Raw genomic sequence first — 16,858 nt, forward strand, 5'->3', positions numbered from 1 at the left:
CAACTTTATTCATATGAGCTTCACCGTCTTAGAAGATAAAAAAAAAAAAAAACTATCAAATTTGTTTCCTTTAGAGAATTTTATACATAATCAATGGAATAAAAGCTGATCAAATGTCGAAATTTGGGAAGGTTTATCCTAGATCATGACGTTGGGGAAGGCCCTCTTGCCGAAAAAAAGACTGACCTTGACAGTTTCATCTCAAAAGTTACAAACATTAGATCTCCTTGCATTTAAAGAGGGAACTTTCAAGGTATCCACGTCCTATAACAGAAAATGAACTCGTGTACCTAATCATAAGAGCATAGCTGTAATAAAGTTTCATTGCAGAAGATACATTAAGTCAAAAAAATCTAAAATTTGAGTTTTTGAGAAAGTTAGGGAACGAATAGGATCACTTAAACTTTCAGAGATCTACACTAAGGTCCTATGATAGTCCAAAAGTCCTATAAACACCATCCAAGAGAACGAGGACCTCATAATACATCACCGAATGTACGACCATGAGCCCCTAGGACCAGGGACCCAGAAGCACAAACAGGAACCAGGTCCCCTGTTTCTGAACTTCCACGTCAATGACGTCATACCACGTGACCTCAAGGGTCGGGATTAATTTTAAATTTCTCACCAATGTACCCATATCGTATGAAAGAGAACGAAGTCATATACTTATCCATAGAATCGTATGTTGTAATTAAGAAAGTAAGTTTGATCAAAAACCTCCCAACTTTACTTTTTGTTTTTGCATTTTTTTTTTACCCATATAAAGAAAGGGGATAGCTCAAAAAGTTAGAGGGAACACTTACGAACGCGTAGACCTTGAAGCTGGGTCTGTGACAATGGCCCACTGTCCCTGAGCTATGCACCTTCAAAAATTGTCAAATGCATATACTCTACACCTAGGGATGGGCACGAGTAAGTTAGAGCGGGTTTTCATTGAGACTCGACTCGAAACAGACATCTTTGAGCTAGACTCGAGAGCTCGGCTCGAAAAATTTCCACCAACTCGAATTTGACTCGAGTTTCGAGTCGAGTCGAGCCAAATGCTGTGTCTAGTTTCAAGTACTTTCTTCAAGTATCCTACATAGACAATATAATTATTATCAATGATACTACCGCAACATTATTATTAATTATTATTATTATATTATTATTATTATTATAACAACAACACTGTGTACAAACATGAAAGATAGGTAGTTTGTATCTGAATACTAAAAAACTAGTAGACTGCTGACCTCAGTAGATGTGAAGTCTAGGAGGCAAGGACATCGTTCACGAGGTTCTGGGTTTGAGTTCCGGAGGAGCAAGTATCCGGGCTCGAACCAAACATCGTTAAAAGTTAGAGGGCGCCGGGCACACACGTTCAAAATTGCTTGGTCCGGGTTTAGGGTTTTGAACGGCTCGAGCGGCACGGCTCACAGCTCATTCCCTATCGAGCCGAGCCAACAGCTCACCCACCCAAACCGACACGAGCCGAAACAAATCGAGTTGATGGCTCATCTCAACCAAACCGGCTCGAGCTGTTCGCTCAGTTAAACTGAGCTAAGCCGGTTAACACCCCTACACGGTTGGGCTTCTGCTTCGGCTCAAAACTTTGACCATGCAGGTCTCAGCCTTGGTGGTGAGAACTACAGTATATACTTATGTTAGTGCTCACGACATTTGAGGCTGTTTCGTTATAAAAATCCATTGTCATCTTGTTAATCAAGACGAGGCGAGACGCGAGCAGTCTCTCACCTCGTGAGCAACTCTAAAAATACTCCACATTACTGTTTACATTTCTCATAGCTTTCGCTTTCCAGTTTAATCAGGCAATGATTTCGAAACGAGTTAAAACGAGCGAGTCATTTTTCAAACTCGACTCGTCTCGAAACTTGACCTCAAAACAGTGAGTCGGATCGGAACGCGACTCGAGAAAATTGCCTTTGACTAGACTTGAATTCCCTTCGAGTTTCGAGTAGAGTCGAGTTTTAGTTCGACTCGTGCCCATCCCTACCTACACCAAATCTGTACGCAGAACCCTATCAAATATTTTCCTAGGTTGAATTCGAACCTCCGATATTTGGTTTTATAGATTTTGGTTTCTCACTCGACTATATTTTTTCACTTCATAAGATGATTAAATTGCTGGTTTATATGAGAATATAGTTATAGAAGTTTGGTAGTCAGGTTTTTCGATACAAAATTTTCACAAATTGCTTCATAAATCTGTAAAGCAATGTTTAGATACAGATACTGTAATATTGTAGCTAATATTTGTAATTCTTTTCTGGCAGAAGAAATGTGATAAGATTTGATATGTTTCGTACGTAGGTCTGAATCCATGATAGCCGTGCTACTCGATATGAAGTTATAAATTTAGTGCTAAGTAGTATCAATTTCCCTTACGAAAATATTTTGTAACGGTTTTGACAGTGAAGGAAAGTTAGCTCATATATAACCCTTTCAACACGGGAAAACCCAATTGTGCGGGTTGGTGAAAATCTATGTGCTTCGAAACGGCTTGCAGTGACTGTAGGTTTCGTTCGACGATTTGGAGTTGTTTTGTTTTGTGGTAAATCATTTTTGGCAAGTACAAGAAGAGTAGTGTTCCCAACGAAGTCATGACATCTAAAGGTTATGTTTCTGTTTTTATACCTTTCCGTAAGTGTTTTTTCACTTATCTAATTGATTTCGTGTGTTAATATAACAAGGATTCTGATGTAAATGTTACATTTAAAAACCTATGTACTATATGGTTGTGATAAGGACGCTATTCGTAGGTAGCACAATTGCGCGCCTTAGTAGGTATTTATTTTTATGTGGTTAACGATGGTAGATATTTCAGATAATAGGTATATGGATTGCGAAGTAAAACGTTGATGAATAGATTTGGGAAGCAAAGGGGTTAGAACACAGAAATCCGATGTGGGAAACAACAGGTCCCATCTGGGAAGGGGGAGGGGGTCGGGCACAAAGGGCTTATCTTGCCCGAAATGATCCTTGAAGGCAATGATAAAACCTATATTCTTTCATTGTCTGTACTGACGTCCAGTTCAAGAACCTATAGCCACAGTAGATCATTATCATCATCATCACCTAAAATAGTATGGTGTCCGAAACAGAAGGAATATAGAATTGTGCTGTTTTATGTATAGTCAATAAAGCTTTAATATTATGGCGAGGTACGAGCTATACAAATTCGCAAATGGAGTGAAATACGTTTCTCTGTAAACAAGATAACATTATACCTGCAACAGCTAGGGGGCTCAAATTTGGTATATAGGTACCTTAGGTCGGTACCGAGATCCAATAACCGAACCAGCCATCTAAGATTACTCTCAAGATCAAAAGGTCATTACTGGAAAAATTCTAAAATCTATACATTACAGTGACCTTAAAAAGGATATGTGTAAGCAGATAACACGCACTTACCTGCACAAGATACAAATACCTATGGGTTACATTGAAGAGTAGGAAAATTATTTGTGTTTAAAAAGTTTTTTTTTTTTATATTTAATGTCAAATATTAATAACAGTTTACAATAACAAAGACAACAGACGATTTTGAAGTTAACAAATATCATATACGTTCACTAAGGAATATAAAGCATCACGCTACCAGTTGCATCGTACCACTAAAAATTTGTCATTATTTGGAGACGAAACCACATGTATCAGTATCGTACTTCAAGAGCCCGGCTATGCATGCGTACAAGTTCACTAATGACCACTTTAAGCCATCATAAAAACTGATGACAGTCAAACTGAGCAACCTTAGTTTTATCTACACCTATCTTATGTGATTCTTCCATGACAGAAGGATCAGGAGCTTTAATGATCCACAGCAGACCGTGAATGTGAGGATTTCCTCTAAACTGCAACTCGAAGCGAAGCCAATAATCATTGACTTTGAGATAAGGGATCGGTTTCTAGAAATGCTTCGAATCGCTTGACAAAATCCCAATTTACATCTGCTGGGTTATAATACAAAAGTTTCATCCGCTCAGGCCCGTATCCAGGAAGGTGTAGCCCCCCCTCGTAAATTTTGGCTGCCCCCCTAAAATTTTCACGGTAGGCTGGCAAGTGAACTAAAATATGGTGATCAACTATAATATGGTTGGATTGACCCCCCCCAACTTCAGCAGGGCTCCCCCGTATATTTTGGGGCTGGCTACAGGCCTGCATCCGTTGTTGATTTGCTAATGGTTTTGAAACTTTTTTACGCTCCAAGATGAAATCGAACAAGTCATTCCATTAGTGATCTGCTGATGAGAATGTAATGAAGACGGTAGGACATGCCAACTGATTTGCCATATCTCTCAGCTCCTGGCTACGTGATCTCCAAAAAAGCTTTGGTTTCATCCAATCTTGCACTGTACGGCATTTTACGTTCTTGATAAGGGATCGGTCAGTGTTCAAGCGATCCCTCAAAATTTTGATAGATACTTCCTTTATGTCTGTCGTAACAAAACGTTTGCCTTGTGTGATTGCCGTATGTCTTTGAATTATATTGAGAGCGAGAAATCTGAATCTCGGCTCCCTTCTAAATCTCACGCAGGATCGGATCCAGGGGGGCGATCGGGGCGATTGCCCCCCCAGAAGAGGAAACTTTCTTATTTTATATATATATATATATATATATATATATATATATATATATATATATATATATATATATATATAAAATTCATCCTTGAGTTTGGAGCCCTTAAAAGTAGCATTATGACAACCCCCCCCCCAGAAGTCGGTCCTGAATCCGCCCTGATCTCACGTCAGTGAAGAAAAGTTCTTTTTAAAAAATGGGAAGGCGTCATGTTACATGGTGGGTTAGTGAGTGTTGTAAAATCAGAAACACTGTAAGGGAATAAATGCAGGTATGTCATTTGGAAGTAACCAGGATATCAATTCACAAATCGGGTTCTCTTCAGTTGCAGGCCTGTCAAGTATTTTCAATTTCGACAATAATTCAATATTTTCATCAATTTCAGAGCTAACACAGGTAGTATGCAACATACATTCTTCCATCTTCGTAATCTGTTCTTTCCTCAATTGTTTTTCTTCTCCCGGGAAGCATCAATGTCGATATTCGTCGAATTTGTTTCTTCAATTTTTTTTCCTTCAGACGTCATCATTTTTGCATCTCCTGCTTCTTCGCTCGAATAATATTCATCATCGTCCTCATCTTCACATTCATTTACTTCTCTCACTCTGATATCCTTCGTTATGTCTTTAGTGTTTCGGATGTATTCTAAATTGGTTTAACTAATCTTCACATTTTTGTAGTAAGAATTCTTCGCAATTAAAAATTCTGAAAATCGAAGATAAATTGTCTAATAGATCATGGAGGCAGAGGCGATGGACGCGAATGATGTTCAACCGACGCCGGGAGGCAGCTTTTTCTTCTCTTTTCTCTCGAAGGATCGGTTGAGAAACACGTTCGAGAGAAGTTAACTGAACTCAGGAAGTGAGACTGAGGAAAATCTAATTGATATGACTATCTTTAATTTTTACGTGCTTTATTTTTGAAAATGTGATACCTTCTGCTATGGTTTTAATGGGGTTTGAATCTACCATAGGGACCTCGCCATCCTCGTTCTACTAACGCCTAGTACTACAAACGGTCTTGAACATCACATATTTCTTTCTTGAGGTTTCTCGGCAGATAATTCTCAGATAGTGAAAATGTGATCACTTGGCATCCAAGCAGGATGAAACAAAAGAGGAAAATGAAGAAGTTCCTTTGGAGCAAATATAAACATGGGGGGTCGTAGATGTATGCAATCAACTCCTTGAATGTTACAAAACATGATTCAAGAGAAGAAAGTGAACACTGAAAGTCACCTTGCATTTCTTTAATATGTGCATCGGGAACTAGTAGTTACAGTACCGAGAAGACTGTAGAGCAAATGGAATTCCAAGGAATAGGATAAATGACCTATTGGATTTCAGAACAGAAGCATTATTAACAAAAGTTCGCAAACGAAGACAAGATGCTGACGAGATTTAAAATTCTGGTTCCACCCAACGGCAGGCACAAAGGATCTACAGGCTATCTAACAAGTAAACCTTATGTTTGGGTGAATCGAGTTGCTGACGGAGACACATATGAGAAAGTAGTACTAATTGTGGCCAGTATTTCAGTGAAGTTATAGGTGCGAAGCTCCAGGGGTTTAGGAGATATAGCTACCAGAACATCACATGGAAGTACAGAATAGTCTTCATACAGTTGGAGGTGAAAGCTCTGTAAGACCTCTTGTATCGACAAAAGGTAAATAAAAAATATATGGGTACATATTAGGACTAGGGGAAATCATATAGTAAGGGTATACCTGACGGCAGCCATTTTGAAAGCCGCCATTTTGAATTAAGGTTAAGTTTTTAAAATAGGAATAGGGTCATGTGATACATGATTTAAGGCGCAAATTTAATCAGAAGAACAATGGTGACGTTAATGTTGATTTACGCGCAATTGGTAAAAAGTTACAAGGAAATTAAATATTGTTGCAGCATATGTATTAGTCCTTTACCCCTCCTTGTAAATTTTGTGTTAATGATAATAATTAAATAAAAAACAAGTGGATAAATATTAGGTCTGTGGTAAGAGTTGCTTTGATGGCGGCCATCTTCAAATCCGATATTTTGAATCAGACAAAAGTTTTGAACAAAACGCATAACATTGACACCTTATTAATAGCAAATTTTACCATAAATCCAACGGTATAAGAATTTTTGCTTTATCATTAACCAGCATTTGTTATCGCGTAAACAAGTTGCTAATTTAAGGAAAAATGACCAAAATGGAATTGAGTCGTAATTGAACTTGGGCCTTTCTTGCAGAAAAATCCTCAATTAGTACAATCAATATGTAGTTCAGAAAAGAGTGCATGACTTGCACAAATGCTCTGCTCACAGTGAGCACACCTGACAAAGGCAATCGAGTTATACTTGACACATTTGTCGTTAACATTTCCGTCAAAGCAGTAGTCGTAAGGAGCGATCAATTTAATTTTGTGCTGGTTAATGATAAAGCAAAAATGGTTATACCGTTGGAGTAATAATTGCTATTAATGAGGTGTCAATGTTATGCGTTTTGTTTAAAACTTTTGTCTGATTCAAAATGGCGGATTTGAAGATGGCCTCCATCAAGGCAACTTTTACCATAGACCTAATATTTATCCACCTGCTTTTTATTTAATTATTATCATTAACACAACATTTACAAGGTGGGGTAAAGGACTAATATATATGCTGCAACAATATTTAATTTCCCTGTAACTTTTTACCAATTGCGCGTAAATCAACATTAACGACACCATTGTTCTTCTGATTAAATTTGCGCCTTAAATCATGTATCATATGACCCTATTCCTATTTTAAAAACTTAATCTTAATTCAAAATGGCGGCTTTCAAGATGGCCGCCGTCAGGTATACCCTTACTATATGACTTCCCCCTAGTCCTAATATGTACCTATATATTTTTTATTTACCTTTTGTCGTTACAAGAGGTCTTATAGAGCTTTTACCTCCAACTGTATGAAGACTATTCTGTACTTCCATGTGATGTTCTGGTAGTTGTATCTCCTAAACCCCTGGAGCTTCGCACCTATAACTTCACTGAAATACTGGCCACAATTAGTACTACTTTCTCATATGTGTCTCAGTTAGCAACTCGATTCACCCAAACGTAAGGTTTACTTGTAAGAAACCAGTAAAGAACAAGAGGTTATGACTAATGGCCAGAAATTGACAATCTAATATCAGCGAGGTCTTGTCGAATGGACGGGTGTGTCAGAAGAACAAGAACTCGATGTGTGAAATGTTACCGCTATCTTTGCCTTACCAAAGAAGAATTGTTTCCTCAAATTCCACACGCAATATGCATGAACGTCGACGACAATTAATAATATTATTTGTTACAATCTTATACTTAATCAAAGAATACAGAAATAAATATGTACTGAAAGTGACCTTAAAGAACTTCCTAGTAGTCCCTGATGTAAAATATAATACCTCATAGGATTTTACACATTATGCGAATTATAGTATGAACATATTATTTGCTCAAACTGCTCGAATATTGCGCAGTTCAATATTTAAATAATTACTTTAGTACTAAGCAAACACCTAACCCGCACAATTGTGCGCCCCCCTCCCAAAGCAACAATGTTATGGGAAAATCATTGCAATTTTTGTATATCTTGGGTCAATATTAATCGGAAATAAACAATTTTAAGTGAAATCACTCAATTTGTCACCGTGTTGAAAAGGTTAAGCCTTTTGCTTCTAATTTATTTTTTTACACTATTACTGAACAAAAATATTGAAAAATAAATGCGTTTGTATTGTTTCCTTCTGCTGAAACCTTAAAAAAATTTCGAAGGAAAATTGAGGTACCTTTGATAAAACGGCATTTTAGGAATACATTACTTTTCTTTCACATAATGGTACGGTAGTAAAAGGGTGAGGTACAAAATAATAATTAAACAGACCTATAGGAATTGCTGTACAGCACGTTCAATCATTTTACTGTAAGTTGAAACCTAAAATAACAAAACAAAAAAAGTTAAAAAAAATATGATGTTTCAAAATTACATCACACAAGAGTTCTGAAGTTTCGAAGATGATTGTTCACAACAGTATACTCATTGGTGTGGATCTGTTCCATTATTACACCCCGAGGCCGAAGGTTTATTGACATCAAGACTGAAAGGTTGGGATCCGGCAAAGGAGAACAGAATTTAAAGATTTTTCTTCTAACTGAACAATTTGATTTTTTGTAATGTTAACTCATGGGACATTGTATGGGACATGAACAGAGTCCTGACGAATGCCGACTCTTCATAGATTCTTCTAAAGTTAGTATGAAAGCAGCTCTTACTTCATATTGGAAATCTCTATCGATTATCCATAGCTTAATGCTAATAACGTGAGTTAATCTTACGAAAACATGAAACTAATACTGAGCAGTATACAGTATGATAGGTACAGATAGCATGTTGGTGGAGAGTTTATAGTAGTAACTCTAAGGAAAAATACGTTGAACAACAATGGGAAGAGCGAGAAATATTCGTAGTTGGCGAGAAGAATATGGCACACTAACCACAAGTTCCTTCAGATAAAGAAATTTTACTTCCATTACACATTAAGCTGGGACTCGTGAAAAAGACATGGACCATAATGGGGAAGGATTCCAAAACTTACAGAAAAGGTTCTCGAAAATCAGTGATGCAAAAATAAAGGAAGGAATCTTCATTGGTTCCCAAATTCGAACTGCACGATCCAGCATCTGAAAGCTGCTTGAATCCAAAAGAGTTGGCTGCATAGCAATCTTTCGCCAGCATCGTCAAAAACTTTCTTAGTAACTACAGAACGGAAAACAATGACTTGCTTGTAAGAGAATTACAAATCTATAAGGAAATGGGATGCTGTATGTCTCTCAAAATCAATTTCTTAAAGTCTCACTTGGACTTCTTTCCTAGTAATCTTGGATCTGTCAGTGATGAGCATGAGGAAAGGTTTCACAAGAGTTGGCAACCATGAAAAGTCGTTATAAAGGCAGAAGGAACTCCATGATGCTGGCAGTTTATTGCTGGAACATGAAAAAAGGGGCCTTGGTAATGCAACACAACGCAGAAATTCAACAAATACATTTTAGATGAGTATACACAATCCATATATAATATGCTATATTGCAAAGCAATAAGGCTTTACGTTGTGCACTGAAGTGTGTTACTCAAAAACGGAGCATGACAAAAAGAAACTGAGAACAAATTTGAAATCCGTGAAAAAAAATCAATAAAGAACGTATTTTAATTCTCTTGTAACAAAGTTCAAATTTGTTCCCTAGTGTATTTAGTAGAGTCTATATCTAATTTTTATCTCAGTGTGATTAATGTGGTTCTCCATTATGCTAACGCCTAAACAATATGCAACACGGAAAGTTTTTAAGCTAGAAGTGTCTGTATGCTTCACAATTTTATCACCAGCCCCCGTCTATTTGTGTGGGTTTCGGTGAGGTAAGCTTGGTTAAATACCTGCAAAAGTAACATCTTACCTTTAATGCACATCTATAATCAGGGGGGGGGGGCAGAATAGATGCTTTTCTCGATACATACGTAAACATTCATCCTGAAATAGACTGTAATTTGCAATCAGTGAATCAAGAAACATTTGAAGTATATAGTCACGTCAACTATGCAGAACATGGTTAATTGAGAGGCAAATACAAAATTCAATTAGTAAGCTATAATACAGAAAATATTGCAGTTCTCTCATTGGAGCCACTTACCATCTACAATTAAGCAGGCAGAAGTGACAGCTCTACCCAAATCATTGTACGCAACACAACTATATTCCCCTTCATCTTCTGGATAAACTTCTCGTATAGAGAGACGTGCAACTTCTCCATCAAATTCCGCCTGGAAATCTCCACCAATGGTAATAAACTGTCAAAGAACAACATACTTATTTTAATTACAAAGTTTACAAGAGGAGTTTCCTTTAAATTAACGTAAATAACAAAATTTTGCAAACTCTCTAATAAAAAATGGTTCATCACACTCTGTCATTGGAGTTAAATATCTAGTAGTCTTATTCTTCCCGCCATGGTATTTTTCCTTTATAAATTCAAGTGAAAAATAATCACATGGGTTACTGAAACATCTCACGAGAGTAGATTTTTGTAATCTCTAGATAGCGTCAGGATTCTAGAGACTGTTCTTAAGTAGCGTCTGATATTTATGTTTCGAAGTTTTCTTTAGATCTTGAGGAAAGTTTCCTTGTTTGACTGAATGAGCAGCTAGTGCTGTTACAAGTGCACAATCAACGGAAACTACTGTTTTACCAGTTGTTTACACATTGTCTCGTGGCTAAATAGCGTCCTTGGTTTCGGTATAGGAGATCAGCGTTTGATAATAGTTCATGTAGTAGAATTCCCAGGTGTATAGATCGTGAAGTCAGCAAAATATAAAATATCTTTGCCCTAGACAGGACACCTGTCATTTGTTCGCGATATCATGCAAAGTAACGACGGTATGTTATATCATAAGAACATCTACAAATTAGTGAGGCAACAGGATGTCACTGAGAATGCAGTGAAGAGTGTTTTTCGTTTGGACTTAGAGCAGTATGAAAGTCCCACAAAGAAACATCTAGCTATAACAAAATTTGTTCAGTTTTTAATTGTATCATTCAATGTTTAGGGTCGATCTTGAACCATAAGAAATTGGGAAACCAATTAAATTAAGAAACTGTGAAATCCACTTTAAACGAAAAAAAAAAGCAAAAATGCAATAAAGGCAACAGGAGTCGCGCTGTGCTCTCTGTGCTTGAAATTGTCAAATATAACAAGCTCATGTTGATTGCTCTAGTCACAACTGTGTATAGCGTATATATATATATATATATATATATATATATATATATATATATATATATATATATATATATATATATATATATATATATATATATATACAGGGGCGGATCCAGGATATGATCAAGGGAGGGGCTAAACCATATTTTTCCATTTTATCCAGTGTAAAACAGGATCGAAGCCCATTTTATCCTGTGTATATCTGAACGTCAAGGGGGGCTGTAGCCCCTATAGCCCCCCTTGGATCCGCCACTATATATATATATATATATATATATATATATATATATATATATATATATATATATATATATATATATATATATATATATATATATATATATATATATATGCATATGCATTATTTGCATTATTTGCTTATGCAATTCGTTATTTTAGAGCTACGTGAAACTTTCAACTAGGTTTCTTTCCTTATTTTTATGCCTTTCATAATTTGGCTGTTGATAATTGATTTTTTTTTTATTTTTGTTTGTTGTTGTTAACTGAAAATTGGAAGGGAAGATTTTGCCTTATTTCTGCCAGGCTTTAACTACACAAGTGGAACAGAGGTACGACAACACAGAGCAGTGACAGCTTACCTGCTCGCGAGGACTAACCGAGGGTTTTGGGGATCGGGAAAAAAGTCCTTTAAGCCTATCCCGAACTTTATTTGATTAATCAAAAATAGTCGCTATCTGCAACCACACACAGTTGCCATCGCACAACCAACGATCGGATTTCGTGGCGAAAGAAATCTGAAGTCTCAGCATTTTGTAGAAGTGACTGTGGAAGAACACTTCGAGAAGAAATGCAAAAATTGCCAGTAGAAAGATATTCAACACTACTGCTGACCCTGATTGATGCAGGTCTTAAAGACTGCTAGATTTAAAGTATTAGTGCTACACAAAATACAATTGGGTTTTACTTTTTAAAACAGAAATATCCTACAGTATTTAAATAATTATATCAAAAGTATTATTATAGCTTCCTAGATCGGAATCGGAAATAGATTAATCCAGGTGCTAGGAACGGATTCAGCATGTCCTACAGCTACCAGGGGCGGATCAAAAGCCGGACAACCCGTGCAACTGCCCGAGGCGCTACAGTCAGGAAGGTGCCAAAACGAGCCTCAGAAAGTAAATTTTATAACGTGTTTACTACGTTTGTTTATATTCTTTTAAAGCAGCGTCAATTACATCATCTTTTTCCATTCCACCATGGGAGAAGAGAGTTTCATAGTACTAGGGGGTTGTATCGACAAATGGGGACACGGCATGAAGAATAAACAGTGGAGGGGGGTTGATGTTTATAGTGGGCCATGTTCTTTGTGAACATTTCCCAGCCAATGAATTTTATTAGATTTTATATATGTCACTTTTCTAAAGTTGTAGTGGAGGGGGAACAGTATATATAGCACTTACGTTTGATTTCTTAGAAAGAACACCGCCACGCCAAACTGTCAATCTTTGTTGAAAGTATTATCTAGGAGATGTTACTGTTTCTCTAGGTACAGTTCTTGCTAAATCACTCATTTCGACAGTGTATGTGAAATCGAATATACCACTCTGTAACAATATAGGAGGGGGTTAGAAGCGGCACTATGAAAGAAAGAAAAAAAAAACAGCGACTACCTTGTGGCTTTAGCAGATGATGAGCATTGTGATATTGAGGGTTTCCAACTTCAACAGAAACTATTAGTTTTACTCCCTCTACTACCAGATGGAAATACTACAAGCCCCCATGAAGTATTAAAAGTACAGGGTGGCCCAAAAGTAGGTATATGCCTACAGTAGGCCCACCGTACTGATCATTTCATTGCATTTTTTAATCATTTCTTATTGTTATCCATCAGGTAGACTTAGTTTCTTTGTTTTTTCTTAATGCCTTTTTCTTTTACCATAAGCTCCGAACAGACGCAGCAAATAAACCCACAAACTAGAATGTTCTACTTTTGGGTCACCCTGTACATGACGAGTAACCAGCGGACTGAAAATTTTCATAATATATCCATTGCACTCAGAATTACTCTCGCTCTTCCAGTCAGCGTAGCTTCAGGAAAAGGAGCTTCTCAAAATTAAAAATTAATTTAAAATTATTTGATACTCATCATGTGCCAGGAGCGCCTCGTGGGACTCGCCATGATGTCGATTGAGTTCGACATTCTTCAAGACATTGACATATATGTCATTGTCAGAGATTTTGCAGACAAAAAAGCTCGGGAGGTTATATTGTAGTTGTTGTGAGAGCTGAAAACAAATGTATTTAAAATTGTTTAATTTGTTGCTATTTCAGTAATAGTGGAATTTAACTTTTTATTTAGTTTTTCTTAAGTTTTCTTATGCTAATAATTATCATGCCTGAGGCCGAAGGTTGCAAAATTAGGAAAACAATTTGTGTAAATTGTTTTCTAGATTTTAAGGTTTTTATAGAAGAAAAAAGATATGGATACTTTCTGAAATTTCCCTAAATTGACTTTGATCTAGTTATTTACTCAGCAAACTTACGAAAGTTAAAGGATTTCTAATACTAAATAAAACCTGTTATTAAGCTTGTAAGACTTCAGTTTTTGTACAAATTCATGAAATACGTTTTATGAACGCAACAGACTTCAATTACTAGTACACACATAAAAAGTGTTGTTTGTATTGCTGTGCGTAAACACTTTCAACATATGTGAAATGTATTTATTGATATTTCACTTTATTAGAATAGATTGTTACATAGTCGGATATATGGTAGAATGACTCCTTATGTTACTCATATAATAAAAAAAGCAGTAATAATGACACATTAGTAGTATTCAATAAATGTTGTTCGATATTCTTTTTGTTTATAGGCCCTACATATTGGTACATAAATAATAATAATAATAATAATAATAATAATAATAAACACAATGTAATTGATACCATATGTATATTTTTAAGTACTAAATATACCTATATCATGAATTTGAGTATTAATTTTTCTTTCTGGAAAATGGGATTAAGATATTGAAGTCTCTGTAATAAAATGTAAAACACAGGCTAGGAAAAGGGGGGCGCAAAAACAAGTCACTTTGTCGGGGTGAAAACTTTGCCTTGATCCGCCCCTGAGGGGTGTGATATATATATGTGGTTTTTAACATCTACGCAAACTTCTAGGTATTCCCTGGTTGGCTAACAGTTAGGAAAAGAGTTAAGAAATTTTATAAATATGGGCCGAAATCAAAGCTTAGCGTGCACGCTATTTTAAACTTGTTGGACCTTATGCAGAGTCGTTTTGACGTATGATTAGAATCATACTGAAGGCTTGACTACTGCAGGAAACATATGTTAATCGAACTCTTTAGTATGGCATGAATAACGCGTCAGAAATACTCTGCATAAGGCCCGTTATGTCGATATGTAGGTGATTTATATTACCTGCGAAAATATTCGTACCAAATTGTATTTCATCAGATGTATATTGTTTGAAATGAATTAAAACCTTTGAATTGAACGTCCCATGACTATGTTCTTTAGGCTAAGGGAGACAGATGATTAAGGCGAGTGAACAATGATTGAGAAATCAGTGGAATGAAAATGTGGGAGGAAAGGGGAGTGCCTTAAGAAAAGCCAGGGACACGATGTTCACCACAGACTTACTTGGCCCGAGATGTATCTTGTTTGAGATCAATCAATGAGTAGTTATGTGAATTTTTCATTTCAAAATTGTAACTTTCCTACAAAAATAATGGATCTTCAAGCGTAATTTGGTAACTTGAATGTTTGATTTATGATTTATCACGTGGAGTTTTAAACAATACCCATTACGGACAATTTAAGCTCTTATCACGATTTTCTTGCTTTTGATGATACACATTTACCCGCCTTACGGTACTTTAGAAAATAAGTTTTGCTACAACCTCTAGGTCCAGCGTGAGTACATGTAAATGAAAGTTTCTAGTGCGTTTCCATGAGAAATACTAAAACATTACTTCATGTTGCGTGTGTATTGAAACTGTTTCACGATTAGCCGTTCAATTTATTCGGTTTGTAGAACAAAACAAATGGTTTCGATTTGTCAAAAAACAAATAAATAAACGGTTACTCACTAAAGTTATAAGATGTGAGAAAACAATAAAAATGTAAAGAATTCTACTAGAAAGCATTCTATTAGTTGGTAGGAAATTGGACCACCTCTAATGTATCCGGGCATAGAACATATCATGTGGTAGGAAGAGACGGGATAAATGACAAAAAGTAGCGAATGAGAAGTGAAATGACGTGATACGTGTAATGTGTGTGTGTATGTACACCCATGCGCAGAAAATTCTGTGCGTATACTGTAGTTCGACTTTTTTTTTCATTTATTACATTTTCCATTCTGCCTTTGGCTAAAATTGAGTGATTAGTAAGTGGAGATGACAGACAGCATGTATGGAAATGTTTCCAAAATCATTGAAAATAATATTATACGCAAGAAAGTACAATACGCTCGATTAAATTTATCCTCGGAATCGTGATTTCGAGGGATTTTTGTAGTAGCGAAGGAAAACACAATATATATATATATATATATATATATATATATATATATATATATATATATATATATATATATATATATATATATATATATATATATATATATGCACATACAATAAACATACAATACACATACAAAAAAAAAAAAAAAAACTGGGCAAGGGACAGAAGGGAAGAGATTGTTGAATCTATTGGTTTAAACCTACTGTCTAGATTCTCTGCTAAACATATATTAGCTCCTGCGACCAACATTGTGTACGCAAATCTCAACAGCTAAACAGGAGCGATTTGACTGAACGGAGAATGAGATGGAATGAGCTTCTTCGTTCTGGATACCACTACCGAACACAATTGTTGGAATTCAAATACTGCGCCACAACAATGCGTATCTCAAAACTTTCGTAGTGACCCTCGTATTACTATCAGCATCTGCAATGTGAGGGTAAATTTATTGTTTCTTTATTTAAATAAATTTCTAATATTTTAAAACGCTTATTCTATAAGCGGCTGCAGATTTTTTCTTTTACCATGCTGGCATAAGTATAGTATTCAGGTAACACCATTTAAGAAATAGTGATTGTTCTACAATCATCAAATACTTTACAAATTTCCTAGTGACTTTCCAATTTTACTTGATATGCTTGTACGACAGGAACTTCTTCGGTAACCACCGGAAAGTACAAAAACTGGAGGGGTAACAGACGAATTAATTTGATTTTGAGTTTAACGTCCCTTTCAGCAGCAAGGCTATATGAGACGGGACCTACTGATTAACGTGGAATGCAAACTACATGAGCTTCCGGCGGGAATTGAACCCAGCTCTCCCATGCCAAAGGCGCGTACGCTCACCTCTTAGCCACGAAGGAGCTCCGCGGTGGCAGACGAATAGCGCAAAGGATTACATTATTAAAAATGAAGGTACAATCGATATTGGTTGCCATGTCACTTTAAAAACCTTGGGAATACATGCAAGGTGTTGAAATGCGCATA

General features: G+C 36.2%; 1 protein-coding gene across 4 annotated transcripts in view; it reads right to left on the bottom strand.

Annotated features, from left to right (window-relative positions):
- LOC145674687 (uncharacterized) overlaps window positions 1-16,858 on the bottom strand; it is a 1,315,729-nt gene that overhangs the window by 289,586 nt on the left and 1,009,285 nt on the right. For all 4 annotated transcript variants that reach the window (XM_081744920.1, XM_081744917.1, XM_081744916.1 and 1 more), the window contains one exon: window positions 10,275-10,431. In XM_081744920.1, the coding sequence (XP_081601046.1) occupies window positions 10,275-10,431 (157 nt within the window). The remainder of the gene's footprint in view (window positions 1-10,274; window positions 10,432-16,858) is intronic.

Source organism: Thermobia domestica, chromosome 17 (genome assembly GCF_964235325.1).
Source record: "Thermobia domestica chromosome 17, izTheDome1.hap1.1, whole genome shotgun sequence".
Classification (NCBI taxonomy): domain Eukaryota; kingdom Metazoa; phylum Arthropoda; class Insecta; order Zygentoma; family Lepismatidae; genus Thermobia; species Thermobia domestica.